General features: G+C 41.1%; 1 protein-coding gene across 1 annotated transcript; it reads right to left on the reverse strand.

The window, feature by feature from the left end:
- Positions 1 to 546: 546 nt before the first annotated feature.
- On the reverse strand, positions 547 to 17,783 carry CPSF3 (cleavage and polyadenylation specific factor 3). Its single transcript, XM_081906228.1, has 18 exons — positions 17,595 to 17,783; positions 13,472 to 13,535; positions 12,667 to 12,764; positions 12,323 to 12,451; positions 11,941 to 12,118; positions 10,753 to 10,842; positions 9,933 to 10,083; positions 9,613 to 9,788; positions 9,086 to 9,244; positions 8,102 to 8,248; positions 7,330 to 7,482; positions 6,039 to 6,147; positions 5,663 to 5,761; positions 5,304 to 5,398; positions 4,778 to 4,865; positions 3,247 to 3,316; positions 2,074 to 2,170; positions 547 to 749 (listed from the first exon to the last, which is right to left on the reverse strand). The coding sequence occupies exons 1-18, from the start codon at positions 17,663 to 17,665 to the stop codon at positions 645 to 647; spliced, it is 2,079 nt and encodes a 692-aa protein (XP_081762354.1). The 5' UTR covers positions 17,666 to 17,783; the 3' UTR covers positions 547 to 644.
- Positions 17,784 to 17,795: the final 12 nt, after the last annotated feature.

Consider the following 17,795-nt stretch of genomic DNA (forward strand, 5'->3'; position numbering starts at 1 on the left):
TGGTGCATGTATGTAATTTTAGGTGTGTGTGATAATTAATGTCTTGTAAGTCAATCCAGGACACAAAACAAACATGGTCTGAAAGAGGTGTGTACGTATATATGTATATCTATGTATGCTCCCATACACATTCTAGGACTTTCCCGAAATCCACCTGTGACCTCTGGTGTCACATCAGAGATAGTTTCTAGTTTCTTGGAGCAGATTCCCAGGTGGTGTAGAGGGCTATAGTTAAAAGAGGCAGCTTTTGAAGCTGAAGTTTCCACAAGTTACTTGGGATTTTAGTCTTTGTATAATCAGGCCATTAACAAGAGACATTTTTAAAATATATTTTAAAAAGATACACACAATTCCTTTGTTACAGAGGAGCTGTCCCTAATAATATATTATCTTACACATATAAGAGGTTGCATATTTCTGTTACTAGACCTAATTAAAAGGATCATTTTCTATAATACATTTCCATCGTATCTCAATAAGTCTGCTATTGCCATCTGCCCACTTGGGGCTAAAACAGTTTTATGGCTAAGAAAAAGGTAAACGTACTTTGTTAAAGAACATTTATTTTTTAAAAACCACATTGAGAATAAATGGATTTGTAACAATTTTTCTATAGGCCCCAAAATATACAATGGACAATCAGTTTATTGCACAGGGGTGATGGCATCGTAGAGTCGCTGTGCAGCTAACTCCACCATTTCCCGAAGAGTTTCATCATCATCTTCACATCCTGGTTCATGGTCAACAGTCTAGAAGAGAAGAAAATAAGAATCAATTTGCAAGTCCCTAATTTATTTCTTAGATCTTCTTGAGAAGACTCTTTGCATAGAAGCCAGACAATTTTCAAAAAATCTAAACACCCACATAACTCATTCCATGAATCCAACGTAAATTTAGACTTAAATTCCCCTAACTGCTTTTGAAATGTGGTTGAAACTTTCAGAGGGCTACCACAAACCCCTACATCTGAGCCTAAATTGCTTTCTGGATCTCAGCCAAAGTCATACAATTATGTAGCCAGTTACTCTTGGTTAGTACCATTGGCTTTAACAGCCTTAAGCAAGCTTGACAAGGTACTTTAATTCTAGGTGTTATGCCAGCAATAATGTGCCCAATTCATTCTCAATTACCGCATTTTTTGCTCTATAAGACTCACTTTTTCCCTCCTAAAAAGTAAGGGGGAAATGTGTGTGCATCTTATGGAGCGAATGCAGGCTGCGCAGCTATCACAGAAACCAGAACAGCAAGAGGGATTGCTGCTTTCACTGCGCAGTGATCCCTCTTGCTGTTCTGGCTTCTGAGATTCAGAATATTTTTTTTCTTGTTTTCTTCCTCCAAAAACTAGGTGCATCTTGTGGTCTGGTGCGTCTTATAGTGCAAAAAATACGGTAATTTAAGAGCACGCAGCCTCAAGAACTTTGACTGGGTAGGTGGGTGTAAAGAATGCCATGAATGCTGAATTTACTGATGCTTGGTTGACTATTTCATACCTATATAAAATGTCTATCAGGGAACATTGTTTGCCGTAAAGCAGCAGCATCCTGATGTAAGAAATGCCGGAGATCTGCTGGGTTGTTCCTCTTATATTGAGAGAAGTAGAGAGGGACTGCAGGGGGAAGGAGGAATCAGCAAAAGTTGCCTCCCCTCCCCACTTCTCCCAATATAAGAGGAACAACCCAGCAGATCTCCAGCATTCCTTACAAAACATAATTTACTGTAATCCTTCTGAGCACTTAATTTATATACAGTACTTTTTAAAATTAACAATAATCGCAAGTTCCTTTATGAGCTGGAAAGTGGACAGAAATTTAAGAAACAATTCTACATCACTCTATCATTCTATTTCACACTATCTTCTAGCAAGTGTGATCAACCAAAAGGTTAAGTGTTGAAAGTGGAAATGCAATAATGAATTGGAAATCTTCTGAAAAGAACAATTTATTCTGACAATGGTCACCAAAATGCATGGTTAGATTTTAGAAAACCTACTGAGGTGCTGCATACATTCCTAATCATAAATCTCATCGGCTACACAAGACACAATACATCAGCATGAAATGTAGCTATAAATACCCGTGTATCCAATGAAAGATTTGCTGTTTTTCCATCCACAGTGATGCTCAGTATATTATCTTTCTTAGCACTTACACAGTCTTCTCCAAACATGTCCCTAGAAATGAAAGGCTAATCATTCATAAACATAGAATGGCACCAAATTATATAACTATTTAACTACAGTGTTTTCTGTTTAGCAGTGTGATCCTTTGTATCAATCAATCAATTAATTAATTTCTATACTGCTTTATATTTTTAAGAAAAATCTCAAAGTGGTTTACAGCATATTAAATCAATAAATCAATAAAACAATTTGAAAAAAGTCAAATATAGAGTATGCAGTCAAAGCAACTTAACAGAAAACTAAAATATCATCTTAAAGAGTTCAAAATAAAACATTACAAAGGAGGTCAACTACAGAATACATATTTAACATAGTAGGGCTGGGCGAGTGTGGGCCCTGCCCCCTAGGCCAGGTGGAAAGGGCCTTGCAGGGAGCGGCCTTCATGCCTCACAGCCGGGCGATGTTCCTCTGGCTTCTTTTGCAAAACAAGCCCCACTGATTTCTATAGAACTGTAGCCTAAGAATCTAACTTTCTGTTTCAAACAAATTTCTAGAAAAGAACCAAATTCAAACCTTTTTAGAATGATTTCCATACTATTAGATGGATTTTAACACTTTAAAAATGTTGGGCCTTTCAGTTTAACCTCTGGTCTAATTACAGTGGTGCCCCGCAAGACGAACGCCTCGCAAGACGAAAAACCCGCTAGACGAAAGGGTTTTCCGTTTTGGAGGCGCTTCGCAAAACGAATTCCCCTATGGGGTTACTTCGCAAGACAAAAAAAATCTTGCATCCCCCCGCGGTTCCCCCCCGCTTTTTTCACCCTTTTCTTAAGCCGCTAAGCCGCTTATCAGCTGTTCCGCTGATAAGCCGCTTAACAGCTGATCGCTGGAAGCCGCTTGACAGCTGTAGCGCTAATCCGCTAAGCTGTCAATGGGCTTGCTTCGCAAGACGAAAAAACCGCTATACGAAGAGCCTCACGGAACGGATTAATTTCGTCTTGCGAGGCACCACTGTACAAGGTTATGAGCAAGCCCCCAAAATTAATTTTGTTCAATAACAAAGGTACTAAAATATATGATAGTTATCTTTCGTGGGAAAGAGAGGGTTATTTGATGTTATAACTTACTGAAGCATAATCTCCATCTTCTTGTGATATGCATCTATCTCTTCTTTTTTAGGAATTTTATGTACCACAGCTGGAAAAAAAACATACATTGCTATTGTAATTGCCATTTGTTATAATGTAGCTGGGCTACATATATGTAGCTATAATGTAACAGGCATTAAACGACAAGGAAAATATTGGCACATACTACTGAGTTCCTACATGTCTAAATGGTTTCTTGTACATTATTATGGAAATGAAGTTGTGCTTAGCTAATTCAGATCATGCTGGTGTGTGTGGAGGGGAATAGCTGGATCTGAATTTCATGCTGTAATTATTGGATTCATAGACATGCATTAGGTTATAGACAAGTATGATCATTTTATGGGCTGAATCCAGAATTTGCTGTCTGTTGCCAATTGAAGGGCTCCTTCTGTCCCTGGAAGGCTTTTGATTCACTGGAGAGATCCTCCTCACCAGTGGGGCAGGGGAGGGCAATGGCTTTTGCAGATTCTCCCTTCTTTTTGAGGTCACCAGTGCCACCTCCCACACTTTTCCAGGCGCAAAGGGGAGGAAAGAGAACCAACAAGGTCTCACACACCTTCTCCCTGTGGGTGTGAAATCTGTATCCAAGCGAGAAACCGAAATGAGCTTTGTGATGTTACAGGCGTCTGTTTCTTAACATGAAACGAGTTTGCAGCTTATTGGCAGTTACAGAAGAACTATTAACAGCTCAGCTTTTAATAATAATAGTTCTTCAGCTGGTACATTTAGGAACCAGGTTTATCTAGTACCATTTCATTGCAGATAATACTGTGAACCCACATTTTATGTGCATTAAGCTTGTGCGCATTCAGCTTTATGCACACGGCAGAAGTTTAAATTTTTTTTAAAGAGGGCTGGGTTCTGGGGAAAATGACTTTGGTAATTCCACTCGCCACTGAACCCATTTTGGATTTAGGCGTAAGTTGTGGGCTTACTGTATGTTTCTGCTCTGAAGATTAATTTCTCAGAACTTTAGATTCTGAACAAATTTGACAAATAGAATTCCAATTAATAATATGTTCTATGATTGACATGATTTAATTTAGAAGAATGTCCCTGTGTTTTAATATACCTATTTGCACATGAAATTGACTTTAATAATGTTATATTATACACAGTGGCGTAGCATGGGTTGTCAGCACCTTGGGCAAGGCAAGTAATTTGCACCCCCTAACCCGTGGATTTGCGCCCCCAACCCGTGGATTTGCGCCCCCTAACCCTAACCCCCAGATGTTGTGCCCGGTGCGGCCGGACCCCCCTGCACCCCCCACGCTACGCCACTGATTATACATGTCTCAAAATCCAGTTTCATATTAAAGGGAGGAGTTTATATAATTCTGTTTATTTCAGACCTGCTAAAAGTAATGGGAAGCCGGACAGTGGATTGTGTCTCAGGACCTTGGGCTTGGCAGAACTGTATTCTCCAATATAAAATTAGTTCACATCTTTTCACAGAAACACACACTATTAAAAGTATACTATATATACAAATAAAAAAGGGGAATACCTTTATGAATTTTGGGATTGGACTGAACTTCCAGTATCACTGTTTTTACAGTGTCTGCATACATATCATTAGCAGGATTTGCTACCCACTGGGGGGAGAAAAAGCAGAATGAGAGGGAAAAGCATGATTAAAGAGCACATTAATTGTTGGAATTCCATCTGAAGTAATTTTGTTTTCACTTTTCTACATTTATTTGTTTTTGTAGCTGGTTTGAAATTCTGGTTAAGAGGGAAACTATTTCGAGGGAAACTATGTCGAGGGAAACTATGTCGGCTTTAACTATAAAGTTCAAAGTGGTTGTGACTAGGCTATTAGAATGGCTATGTTATGAGTCCGCCAATCTACTACATTCATCATTATCGGCCTTGCTCCCTTGTCCCACTGACTTCAAAGGCTTTGGTACCTGACATTCTATGTTGTGGTACCAAGATTATAGCACTCCCTCACCTCAGGAAGCCCAACTCAGTTTCAAAGCCACTTGCATATTATCACAACAGTTATACAGAAACTTGTATTCTGTCCTTACCTCCAGCACCACCATACCCGGCTCTTGGACCACAGTAATGCTTTTAAAAACCTTCAAAGCTGGCTTATCCTGGGCTTCTATTTCTTTTATGTCACCTTGAAAAAATATAAAATACCACAATAAATGCATCACTGCTTAAATATTTCTTGGGCACACTCTGTACATACCACCTGGGTGCATCTATTGCAACTCATGAATTCAAAATGGTCCTAAAATGTGCCCAACAATCTCTTCCAGCTGCACAGTGGGTTATGCTGGATGTTGTTTCAACAGTTTGTTGGCCATTACTGATCTTCTCATCAAGCAAGTTCCAATAATAATTTTGGAGAGACTTCAAGCGGCTTCGTCCAGTTACGCACCTGTTAGCTTTTGTAGCTGATAATAAAGCAGACTGAAAGAGCCTGTGTATGGAACAGCTTGTGTTTGTGTCACAGTGCTCATAGCCAGATCAGTGTAATCTGTAAAAAAAATGAAAGCAAAAAAGACAACATTAGACCCTAAGTTGCCCCTCTGTTCATGTAAATTTCTGCCTGGTTATTTCTTCATCTCCCTCCTCCCCACCAGCTGCATTGTCCCACACCAGTTCCAGATTTGGGGGGCCACATTCACAGGAGTAGAAAGAAGAAAGATGCAAAAACCCCTTCTGTGAACAGGAACTCTATACTGTTTACATAAAGAAAGTTAGGGATCCAAACCAATGGAACAAGGATAATAAATGTTTTCACTTTTACTTACTGGAGAGGTCACATGGAGCAAGTATGTGATAGTTAAAATTTCTCTTAACTAGTATCCCTGAAACGCGCTGCCCTTGTTCTGGTTTCTTATCTGCTAGTGAGCCCATAACCTAGAGAAATCACGAGAGAAAAATCAAGAATATCAACAAAAAGTGTACGGGGATTGCAAATAGAATAGGTATTTTAAAATGGGTGGTGATGAAAAACTGACCCCATTTGAACAACTGAATACAGTGGTACCTTGGGTTAAGAACTTAATTCGTTCTGGAGGTCCGTTCTTAACATGGAACTGTTTTTAACCCGAGGTACCACTTTAGCTAATGGGGCCTCCTGCTGCCACCGGAGTACGATTTCTGTTCTCATTCTGAAGCAAAGTTCTTAACCCGAGATACTATTTCTGGGTTAGCGGAGTCTGTAACCTGAACGTCTGTAACCAGAGGTACCACTGTACGGCGTCCCTCCTCAGTCAGTGTACTAGACTGTGTACCAAAATTTCAAGGTGAATTTACCAATAAGCATGACTTAAATGCGCCCATCAATGACAAAACTCCCTTTACAAACTCCCATGTTCTCTCTCAACTTCAGAATGGACAGTCCACAAATAATCCCATGATATCTCTCTACGACTGGCCTATTCTCTATGATTGGCCTAGTCTTGTCCTTTTTAGAATCACTAGTTCTCCTGACCTCCCGACCGAGTAGTGACCCTGGGTGGGTTCATAGACAAAGAGTGTGCACGTGCATGTTATTTGAAGCTGTTAATATATTTCAAAGGCTTCAAACAACTGCAACCCTGCAATATCCAACAGCAGATTATGGAACATACTGAGCAGTGTACAGTGGTACCTCAAGTTACAAATGCCTCAGGTTACAAACGCTTCAGGTTACAAACTCCGCTAACCTGGAAGTTACCTTGAGTTGAGAACTTTGCCCCAGAATGAGAACGGAAATTGTGTGCCAGCGGCGCAGCGGCAGCAAGAGGCCCCATTTGCGAAAGCACGCCTCTAGTTAAAAACAGTTTCAGGTTAAGAACGGACCTCCGGAACGAATTAAGTTCGTAACTAGAGGTACCACTGTATTTGTAATGGCCTGTGGATGAGAGCAAGAACAAGTTTCCTAAACAAAGGCAAGAGGATGCTTTGCTTCATGACAAGAGCAGTGCACTGTGTTCATCATCCAATATACTGAGTTGTCCTTTTGCAAGAATTATATTATATTATATTTTTGAAGAAATAACCTTTGATGACGAGGTAAATGTGCATATTGTGATGAAGAAAACGTTAGCCTTTTACCTTGGCAAGCTTTTCTCCTCTGAAGTTTAGTGTTACGGCTTCAGTATTTCTAGGATTGTGGACTTCTATGTGAACTTCATCGTTATCCTCATATTCACGTATTACTGCCGCTTTCAGCCTGGCCATTTCATTCTGCTCACCATGAACCAATATCTGCAGGAAAAGGTCATTGTTAGTTGTCAAAATGTAGGCACTCCTGATGCGTTGCCAGGAAGGTGGCAGCTTAGGGAAGAGGAGGAAGAGTGGTGGTGTCATCAATATGTGCCTGTATCCTACACCTGTATATGACTGAGAGAGCCCCACAAACCAGAGCAGCTTTTTTGAGTGGATGCTATGGGCTGCAGTGGGGGTGAAGTGAGACAATCCCTGAAGTCCCCACAGCTCTTTGGAACTCAGCTCTCTTTGGATTGTTATTTGACCATTTCCCACATCATCTCCTCTCCCTTTTTCAACTATTTTCCTGCCTCTTCTTCTATCTTCTTTCATTTCATGTTCGCTTGATTTACCTCCAAATCATTTTAGACATGTAAGTCACATATTTTCTTCCAGAAGCTACAAGCTTTACACACTGTTTACAGCAGCACTCTCAAGAAAAATCACTTTTGTTTCAAATGTGGCAGAAAACTTAAAGCATAGTTTATCACGGAAAAGGAGTGGTGCTGCAACTTTGGATTACTGTTCACCTCTGGCTAATTAAAATGGAATTTATTGAACTGGCATTATGATTTGACAAAAACTGTACTTCTTGAAAATAACAAAAATAAACACTAACCACATGGGGAGGTTTTAGTGCCCGGATGAACTCGCTGGTTTGTTGGTAATCTGTGTGTGCAGAGAAAGAGATGTAATCCACAGACATCTTCAGTGGGAGTTTCTGTCCTGACATAGTTGTAATTTCTTCAGGTTCAGACATGATGTGCTGCAACAATAAAGAAAATTCGCCCATCATATTATTTCATTCAGAATATTTATATGTTATTATGAAGACACACATTAAATATAAAGGTAAAGGCAGTAAAGGATCCCTGGACGGTTAAGTCCAGTTGAATTTGACTATGGGATGTAGGCGCTCATTTCAACTTTCAGGTCGAGGGAGCCGGTGTTTGTCCACAGACAGCTTTCCAGGTCATGTGGCCAGCATGGCCAAACAACTTTTGGCGCAATGGGACACTGTGACAGAAGCCAGAGTGCACGGAAACACCATTTACATTCCCACCACAGTGGTACCTATTTATCTGCTCACACCGGTGTGCTTTCAAACTGCTAGGTTGGCAGGAGCTGAGACAGAGCAATGGAAGCTCACCCCATCGTGCAGTTTTGAGCTGCAGACCTTATGATCAGCAAGTTCAAGAGGCTCGGTGGTTTAGACCACAGTGCCACTGCATCCCTACACTAAATATATACATGTATAAAAAACAGTCAACACAGAATTCCTTCCCGGCACCATCACACAACATTTCTATCTAGCAAAATATTGCAATTTTCCTATTCTAATGCAATTCACCGTGACATAACTAATCTCCTCTGGATATATTCCATCACTGGATTCCAGCTTTGAGATTTTTCATACCAGTGTTTCTTGGTATTCTTTCATTCAGAATAAAAAAGGTACAAACTGAAGTATGCATCAAACTGTAAGTACAGGGACACCAAAACAGTAGCCCAATTCAGTCCAGATTCCCTGGTAAAACAATTAAGTCTTTTAAGCTGCCTGCCCTGCGTATTAACATATACCACTAATCAAAGTATACCTCACCTTAGCAAGTGTTCCTTCCACACAGTATCCTGCTATGATGACTCCATTCCTCTTGTCAGTACACCAGCTCTCAAATAACTCTCTGGATAAGCCACTCTGCATCATACCGGGGGAAGCCATTACAACACTTGGGCCTATGTCATCAAAATGATCCATGCTCTAGGTAAACAAAGAATAATTATTATTCCATTTTATGAAAGTCAGAGAAAAGTGTTCCACCTTAACTGTTACCCTTGCTCTCAGGGACAAAAAGTCTTTTAGTGATGTATTTTCATAAAGGACTCTATGGGATCCTCCGTGAGCTCAAAGTATTTCTGCAGGGTTCTGGCAACAAGAATGGATGCCATATACATGAATCCCAGAAGGATGCTTATCAGATGCATGTTTAGTGCTAGTCCCAGATAAAAGTTGCTGGTAGACTGAATTCTTTTGTAAAGGGTTTGATGCCCAATTTTAAGTCAGAATTATAGTTCTTCATAACCTTTCTATACATTCACGTTATTAAAATTTCATTTATTCACACTGACCTTCAGATTACTAATGTGCTTGAATACAAATGGGTTGTTGATGTTGATTTGCTTGCGGATTTTATCATTCATGGCATTGACATAGGTCTGATACACGGCCATGCATTTCTTTGCCAGAGAGGAAGCATAGTATATAGGTATCTCATGAAGCTCAGGATGATTTTGCCAGTATTCATCTAGGTTTTTTTAAAAAACAACAACACACAACTTTAACAAATTATGAAAACTAAGAACAGTAAATATAATTTAGATGGACATGTAGTTTTTTTCAGACACACTGAACATGTAAAGTTGGAAAGAAGTGATGTGCAGGTACATACCTAAAATCAAAAGCAATTCTTGTGCTCTTCCCAAAGCAAACACAGGGATAAGACCTCTGCCTCCCCTGTTTACAATATCATGTACAGTGTTGCAGAATCTCGCCTCCCTCTCCTCACGTTTTTCATGGATGTGTGTACCATAGGTAGATTCCTAAGGCCAAAAGACACACCATTAAAAATAATGATGAGACACATGACCAGAATGGCAGTGTGACTATGCCACAATCTAGTCACAGCCTCACTATTCCTATTTGGGATTACTAAAAACTGCCACGGGATCTGCCACCCACACTCCAGAACATATGTAGACCAACTGCTCACAAAAATAGGAATTGCTTCTTCAAACCATCAAAAATGTAATGAGTTGTGTCGATCAGCATGGCTGTGGCACTATACCTGATCTCAAACATGTCTAGCATGAGAATTTAATAAACCAGAGCTAAATTTTGATATATTGTTGTAATTTTCTAAGACAAGAGTGTACAACTTATTTTGTATGATTAATCATGAATTGTAGTATGACGATAAACTTTGCCCTATGATTTCCCCCACAAAAAATATTCTTAAATCATATTCATCCCATATATACACATACAAATACACATATATGCCATTTAAAGGGTTTATTTTTCAAACTTGCAAAAATTACTTTTTGATCATACTTTATAAAATTACCAAAGAGCACTCCTTTTCTTTAAGTGCACTGCACTATTTGCCCACTTCCAGAGTGTGTTAAATAGAGGTGCCTTAGTTAGAAGGAGTGTGAACACTTTCTATGTTATTCGAGTTTTCACTTCAAATTATTATAGGAGAAGCTTACAATTATAAGAATATCTGGTTTAATATTGGGAATCTCAGCTGCCATCAAGTGCCTATCTTCTTGTCTTGAGAAGTCACCTGTGTATAAAAGCTTTGTCAAAGAAACAATGTACACAGTAATTAGACAGAAAAACTAATATAAACCATGGTAAAAAAAATTAACAGTTAAGTCAATGTCTATTGGTTCATTCATAGTCCTTCATGGACCAAGCAGTAAATGCTTAAGGGGAAGCCTGTATCACAAAATATGATGGGAAGTTGGAATTTCATGCATACTACTTGAGCACTACAGATGGCTAACCCTTAACTTCCAATAACAATAGCTTATACCTTGTGAGCAAACTTCAACGGGCCACACTCCAGTGGTGGACAGAGGCAGAGGCAAAAGGTGGGTGGAACAACCATAGAAATCTAGGATATGCTCACTGGAATTAAAGGAATCCCTGGTGGTATCTACTTTGCTTAAGCAGGGTGACGTAAGTTGGATGTAATGTTTCTATAGGTTGCAAATGAATGAGATGCGAAAGCGGAACTTTCTGTTATCACTACTTCTGATGCTAGCGGAACAGTAGTGCTGTTATCACTACTTCTGATGCTAAAATTACTTCTGCTGAGAGCCTGAGTATGTGCTAATCTTTCTATCCTGCAATAATAAAAGCTAGCAGTGTTTAAACCTGCTATTGTGTGGATTAATAGGTCCTTGGGAAGAACTGAAAATACCCATTCCCAAAAACTAAGTCCTTCATAATGGATCTGACATAGACTACATTCCAGTTGTACAAAATTCAGGTGCACACACATTTAGAATAAACACACATGAACACATGAAAGCTTCTTCACCCTCTATCCAGGCAAGCAAGAGGCATTATCAAATTTTCAGCCAGCAAGAGGTATTATCACACATTCCTCCTAAGCTAAAGCACTCAATGAAGCCATGGAAAAGGGTCAGTGAGGGCTGGGTGTGTGGCCAAATGAGTCTCAAGGGCCAGGCAGAGAGGACTGGAGGGGTGCAGTTCCAAGATTCCCTACCTCTGACTTACACCATGGAGCTTTAATGTGACAGGTTTAATAGAAATGTGATGGTGAATAAATCCTATACCCACAAAACACACTGAAGAGGTAAATTAATATAAATAAAGGCCCACTGATAACAAGCCTACTTGGATTATCTAGTGAGCTAAGGAAATACCTTCACTCCAGCTATTTCAATCATAAACATGGCTGCTCCCAGAACGTGGCCTGCGTGGTAACACCAGAACTTGATTCCCGCCACCTCTTTCACTTCATGGAAGTTGATAGTTTCTATTTTGTCCATGCTTTCTTCCAAGTCCGTCTCCGTATACAGCATGTCATCTGCTGATATATTGCTGTATAAAATAGTAAGGCAAAACGTCATCCTGTTCCCCAGTTTTTGAAGATAAGATTGTACAGGACTCAGAAGACGGTCGCCACAAAAGGCACTTGAGATTACAGGGCAACAATGCAACAGGCAAAAATATTACACATCCATTGTTCAAATTATGGCATCATTTCACAAACGTTTTCTCCCACAAGTAAGAGGTTGAACTTACCTAACTTTGACGTAATCTGACAGAAGCCACCTATAAATTGCTTTTGTAGCATGGGTCATGAAGGTCCTCCCTTTAAAACTTGTCTTCTGCAGAAACCATGGCAATGCCCCACAGTGATCCAAATGGAAACTGAAAGAGGCAAGATCAGATTTCAGAATCAAGCCATATAATATCATAGCATGCAGCTAGATCATTTGCTGTTTCAAAGATCAAGTATCAAAACAGCTAACACTTAACACTTCAACATCAGCAAAGCTTAACAAATCTGTTACAGAGTCTCAGCATTTTAAAATAAAAATACAAAATTCCCCCCAGCCTTCGGCATTGAGCAACACATCACTTACTGACTAATCAAGAGGAGATCAATCTCAGCTGGGTCTATCAGATCGATATATGGAAGTGCATCCATTCCTTCTAGGCCAGGGTGGATTCCGCAATCAAGCTAAAAAAAAGATGACCAATAACTGGATTTCTACAAACAACTAGCATATGGTATTAACACATACTTATACACTGATGATTGCTCTTTAACATCAAAACAGTAAAGTTTATGTTGCATCTTGATATTTCAAATGTTTAACAGCATATGATCTTAGGTGTAACCCAAATGTTTATCCTCTCATTTGAAGGAAATGGGTGGGGGAGTGACCAGCACTGTTGGCAATGCTCCATAAAAGGAACACAACTCTGGAAATCCTCTCATCACGTGGCTAGGTGTAATTACACAGGAAGTTTCCATGTCAGCTTAATGCATCCCTGCACTGTCACTCTGACAGTGTCGGCGGTGAGGGCTAGCCTGGCAACCCCCGCCCAGCACAACCCCAGGTGTTGGCAATCAACGTTATGCCACTGCTGAAAAGTGTGGTAGCCCTACAAAATGTGGTAGCCCTACAAAACTTCTGGGGAGGGCTTTCCTCAGTCTGGACACTGAAAATGAAAATGTCCCATGTCTATCCCAACTCATCAAAGTTCAGATAGTGTTTGTGTGGGCTGTGTGTGTGAAACGATAAAAGGAGAGAGCCAGAAGAGGCTCATATGAAAGAAGGGAATCCTTAAGACGTTTGCAGTGGTAGAATGCTTTGAATATTTACTGTCAAAGATGTGTCTACTGTGACAAAACGTTAATAAATAACTTAGATCAATGATTACCATTATCTTCCTTCCTTTAAATTCCAGAATAATGCATGATCTTCCTACTTCCTGCCCTGCACCTCTGTGAAAAGAAAGTCGTGACAAATTACAAAAACAATCAACAACCCACTGATATAAAAACAACTATATGTAACTGTCCAAGCAAAGTGATGTATTTGGTTTAATTCCATGGCCTGATTTGGATGTAATGCTAAACTATGGTTTAGCATTATGTGAACAGCCCTGGGCAAGCCTCAGGCTCATGTGCTCCCCAAGGAGAATGGAAGCTTTCATGTTTGTTTTTAACAATACATCTGAACCCTAAACTGCAGCTAATCTTGAACTATTGTTCCTTCAATCAAGCCTACTATTTAGCCCACATTTTGAAATAACTTCTGAGTAACTTGTATACATGACTAACCACAGTTTATACATGGTTGGGCATAACATTAAAAACAGTTAACAACTGAAGCAAAAGATTCTAATCACCTCCTCACAACTAAGATGAGAGAGCATGCAAGTCCAAGGCTTGCCCGGGTTCATTCATATTGTGAATTTCAACTAGGAACCCAGTTCAACATCTGCACCCATTTTCAAAGAGAGGAACCAAAATAGGCAATAATGTGAAATATGAACTGAAACCTCTTGAAAGCCATGCTTTACAACAGCACAGTCCTAACCAGAATAAATCCTACTGAACTCAGTGGAGGTAACTCTGAGATAAGTGAAGACTGCAGCCCTAGTTATGTAAGTGCACATTTGGATATAAAGGCATACTACATTCTGTAATGAACTCAATTACAGTAAGAGACATAGTTGATCATTTAAATCAACTCAACAATTATTCCTTCTATAGCTCATCAGATTCAAGATAATTTGGGAGAAATGACTTTCATTTCTTGCTCCTCAGATTTCTAGAGATTTTGCAGAAAGTAAAACGGAACAAAACACGAGTTGCAAATATGACTACAGGGGTCAGCTAGTCTAAAACGAATTTCACAAGGACACCTGTCCATACACTCTAAGCCTAGTCATTTTTTGCTTCTGCTGAGTCCTAAAGCAAAAGAACTAACACACCTCCTGCCTGGTTGCCTGCCTGGTTGCCTGCAGCATATCCAGGCAACTAGGAAAATGGTTATTTAGAAGCCAGCTACAGAATGTGGTATTTAAAGTAAACAAGTCACAATTTTTATTCTAGCTTCATGCATGTCTATGGTGTAAATAAAGTAGCAGAGATGATTAAACAAATCCAGGATCACAGTGAAACAGGCTCATTCAGACATTAAATTATTATAGTTGAATGAAAGGTCATATGTCTAGAAACAAGGATTGTAGGTCACCTTTAAAAGATAAAGGGCTCCTTGTTGAAAATCAGTGAAAGAGAAATTATTAAGGGAGATGATGGATTAAAAATTAAGCATGAGCTTCCCATGAGCTGTTGAAGCTAAGGCCTTGTCTAGACAAAAGATGATAAGGTAATCCTGTCATGAAAGCAATGATGCTTTATCCATTTCGCTTAGCCAGCTAGAATGAAAGTTTCTATGATAATTGCCAAAAATTGTACAAGCTGCTGAGGCGTATAAGGATAAATCAGAAAGTTAGTGAGAAAAGAAAGGCTGCTTGACTTCATAGAGTAAATGCGAGCCTTGCAGGGTAAGGTTGAGAGTAGATTCCATGTAGTAATATATAAATTGGTTCTATCAACAGAGTGGTTTGAAAACATTTCAGGCTGTTTTAGGCTGAGGAGCAACAGTTATTGTAGCAACTTACCAATAAAAGTATACTAGCCTACTTCCCAAAATCTTAGGGAGGAAGGATCTACAGTACTGGGAAATGAATCACTAGATCTACCAAGCCCACAAAATGGTGGTGACTCAGCAAATAAGATGCGAGATACACATAGCCCTGCAGTTGGGGGGGGGGCTGGACCTGTGGGGGCATGTCTCATGTCCAAACATAACAGTAAAACATAGCAGCAGCATGTGACTCAGCATTTTGCTCTGCCATCTCCACAACATTTCTGACGACAGGCTTCCAAAATAATACCTGACACAGTGGCGTAGCGTGGGTTGTCAGCACCTGGGGCAAGGCAAGTAATTTGCGCCCCCTAACCCATGGATTTTAGCACTGATTTTAGCACTGCGAGTGCAAGCGCCCCCCCCGATGTTGCCCCCAGTGCGGCCGGCCCCCCCTGCACCCCCCACGCTACGCCAATGACCTGACAGCCTGAAAGGATTCTCATTGGTATGAATGAAAGAAAACAAAAATTCCTATTGACACCTTGTCTCATGAAGCATTTGCCCGAAGATGCAAATGCAGAATCCATGAATGGGGAAGAAATTCTAGTTGCATTGAGTTTACTTCCTCTAAGAGACCACTAGAAGCTGACAGACTTTGTTTTATTGTCTTTATTTACAAAAATGCAAACTGACAATAACTGGAGGCACAAGGCAGGCAACTGCTACTAGGGAGGCCAGTTACCCCACTCAGATCCCCATAGAGTTCCTGCACTCTCAATGTGGGCTCTCAACCAACTCATAGCTCTCTGCCATCTCTAAAGATGCTCCCTCATCCACTTACATCTCTCACCTATCCAAGGCTTGACAGAGTATCTCATTCAAAACCACAGAGAGAATCCAAACAATCAAGGGACCATCTCCTGACTCTAACCATGATCCCCCATAAAGCTTGAACCCTGAACCGTGAACCAATAATTGCTTAATAACATCATGTTTGAGATAAATAAAACATGTGTTTGTGTGTATGATTAAGTATGTACAGTGGTACCTCAGGTTAAGAACTTAATTCGTTCTGGAGGTCCATTCTTAACCTGAAACTGATCTTAATTTGAGGTACCACTTTAGCTAATGGGGCCTCCCACTGCCGCCGTAGAACGATTTCTATTCTCATCCTGAAGCAAAGTTCTTAATCCGAGGTACTATTTCTGGGTTAGCGGAGTCTGTAACCTGAAGCGTCTGTAACCTGAAGTGTCTGTAACCCGAGGTACCACTGTATATGTTTGTTGCTGGCATCTGTCTGTCCTGGGAGGCAATGGAGGAGTGTGCCTTTGAGAGTGAAGTCAAACCACTGGAGAGCTACAGAGCCTGCTGTGGCTGTAGAGACCAATACACTAAATGGGACAGACATGTTTTGCTGCAGCTGGGGCAGCTAAAAGGATTTGGTTATGCTGCTGTAGATGCACCATGGCGTTTCTTCTCTCTGTATGTCTGCCTTCCTTCTCTGGTTGCTACTGTAGACACACAACTTGTCTGTCTTGTCTCCAGGGACTGCAGTCATCTGCAAGGGTTGCTGTTGCCAGCCTTCCTCATGTCTCGCTTGCAGACATCTTTGTAATGAAGAGTTGGTCTGGTGCCTGAAGCCAGCTCCTTGCAGAGCACTGTCCTTGGAGATCCTGCCATCTTCCATTCTGTGGACACGACCATGCCAGCGTCGCTGAGACAGGAGTGTGAACATGCTGGGAACGTCTTTGAGATCTGTCCCGCAGTGTGATGCCCAAAATCTTCCTGATTTGCATACAGATATAGATAGGGACGTGGGTGGCGCTGTGGGATGAACCACAGATCCTAGGACTTGCCAATCAGAAGGTCAGTGGTTCAAATCCCCGCGACGGGGTGAGCTCCCGTTGCTCAGTCCCTGCTACTGCCAACCTAGCAGTTCGAAAGCACGTCAAAGTCAAGTAGATAAATACTTTCTGGCAGGAAAGTAAACGGCGTTTCCGTGCGCTGCTCTGGTTTGCCAGAAGCGGCTTAGTCATGCTGGCCACTGGCTCCCTCACCCAATAAAGCGAGATGAGCACCGCAACTCCAGAGTCGGTCACGACTGGACCTAATGGTCAGGGGTCCCTTTACCTTTATACTCTCTGAGGTTTTATTGATCCAGAACATGATACTGTTAGGCAATCATTGGTTCACAGCCCAGGATTGAAGATAACCTTCTCCTCCCTCCCTCCCCCTCTATATATATGAGAGAAATGCTTTCGTGAGGGTTTCCAGAGACAGACACGGGAGCCCTTTAAGCCCTCTGCGCGCGAGGAGGCAGAGCGAAAGAGTGCGCATGCGCGCAGCAAGGGCGGTTGGTCAGCCGAAGGCCGCGGCGGCGCGAGACCGTTCCAGCCACTCACAGGGGCCGAATCAACAGCTGGTCGCTCTCCTCGGCGGGGATGAACGCCTCGGTCCTTCTCCTCGCCGCCATCTCCGCGAGGAAGAGGCACGGCGCGCCCTCTCGGCTTGGCCCTCGCCGGCACCTGTACTTCGTCCAGAGCCTCTCTCGCGCAGCCGGAAAGTGAGCGTTCGCTCTCCATCACTTCCGCACCATAGAGTCT

The sequence above is a fragment of the Podarcis melisellensis genome (genome assembly GCF_964234715.1).
Source record: "Podarcis melisellensis genome assembly, chromosome: 3".
Classification (NCBI taxonomy): Eukaryota; Metazoa; Chordata; class Lepidosauria; order Squamata; family Lacertidae; genus Podarcis; species Podarcis melisellensis.

Coding starts and splice junctions, on each gene's coding strand:
- CPSF3 (XM_081906228.1), bottom strand. CDS start 17,665: ATGGCGGCGAGGAGAAGGACCGAGGCGTTCATCCCCGCCGAGGAGAGC. Junction 13,536..17,594: donor CAGCTGTTGATTCGGCCCCT/GTGAGTGGCTGG, acceptor TTCTTTTCACAG/AGGTGCAGGGCAGGAAGTAG. Junction 8,249..9,085: donor TGGAAGGAACACTTGCTAAG/GTGAGGTATACT, acceptor TTATTGTTGCAG/CACATCATGTCTGAACCTGA.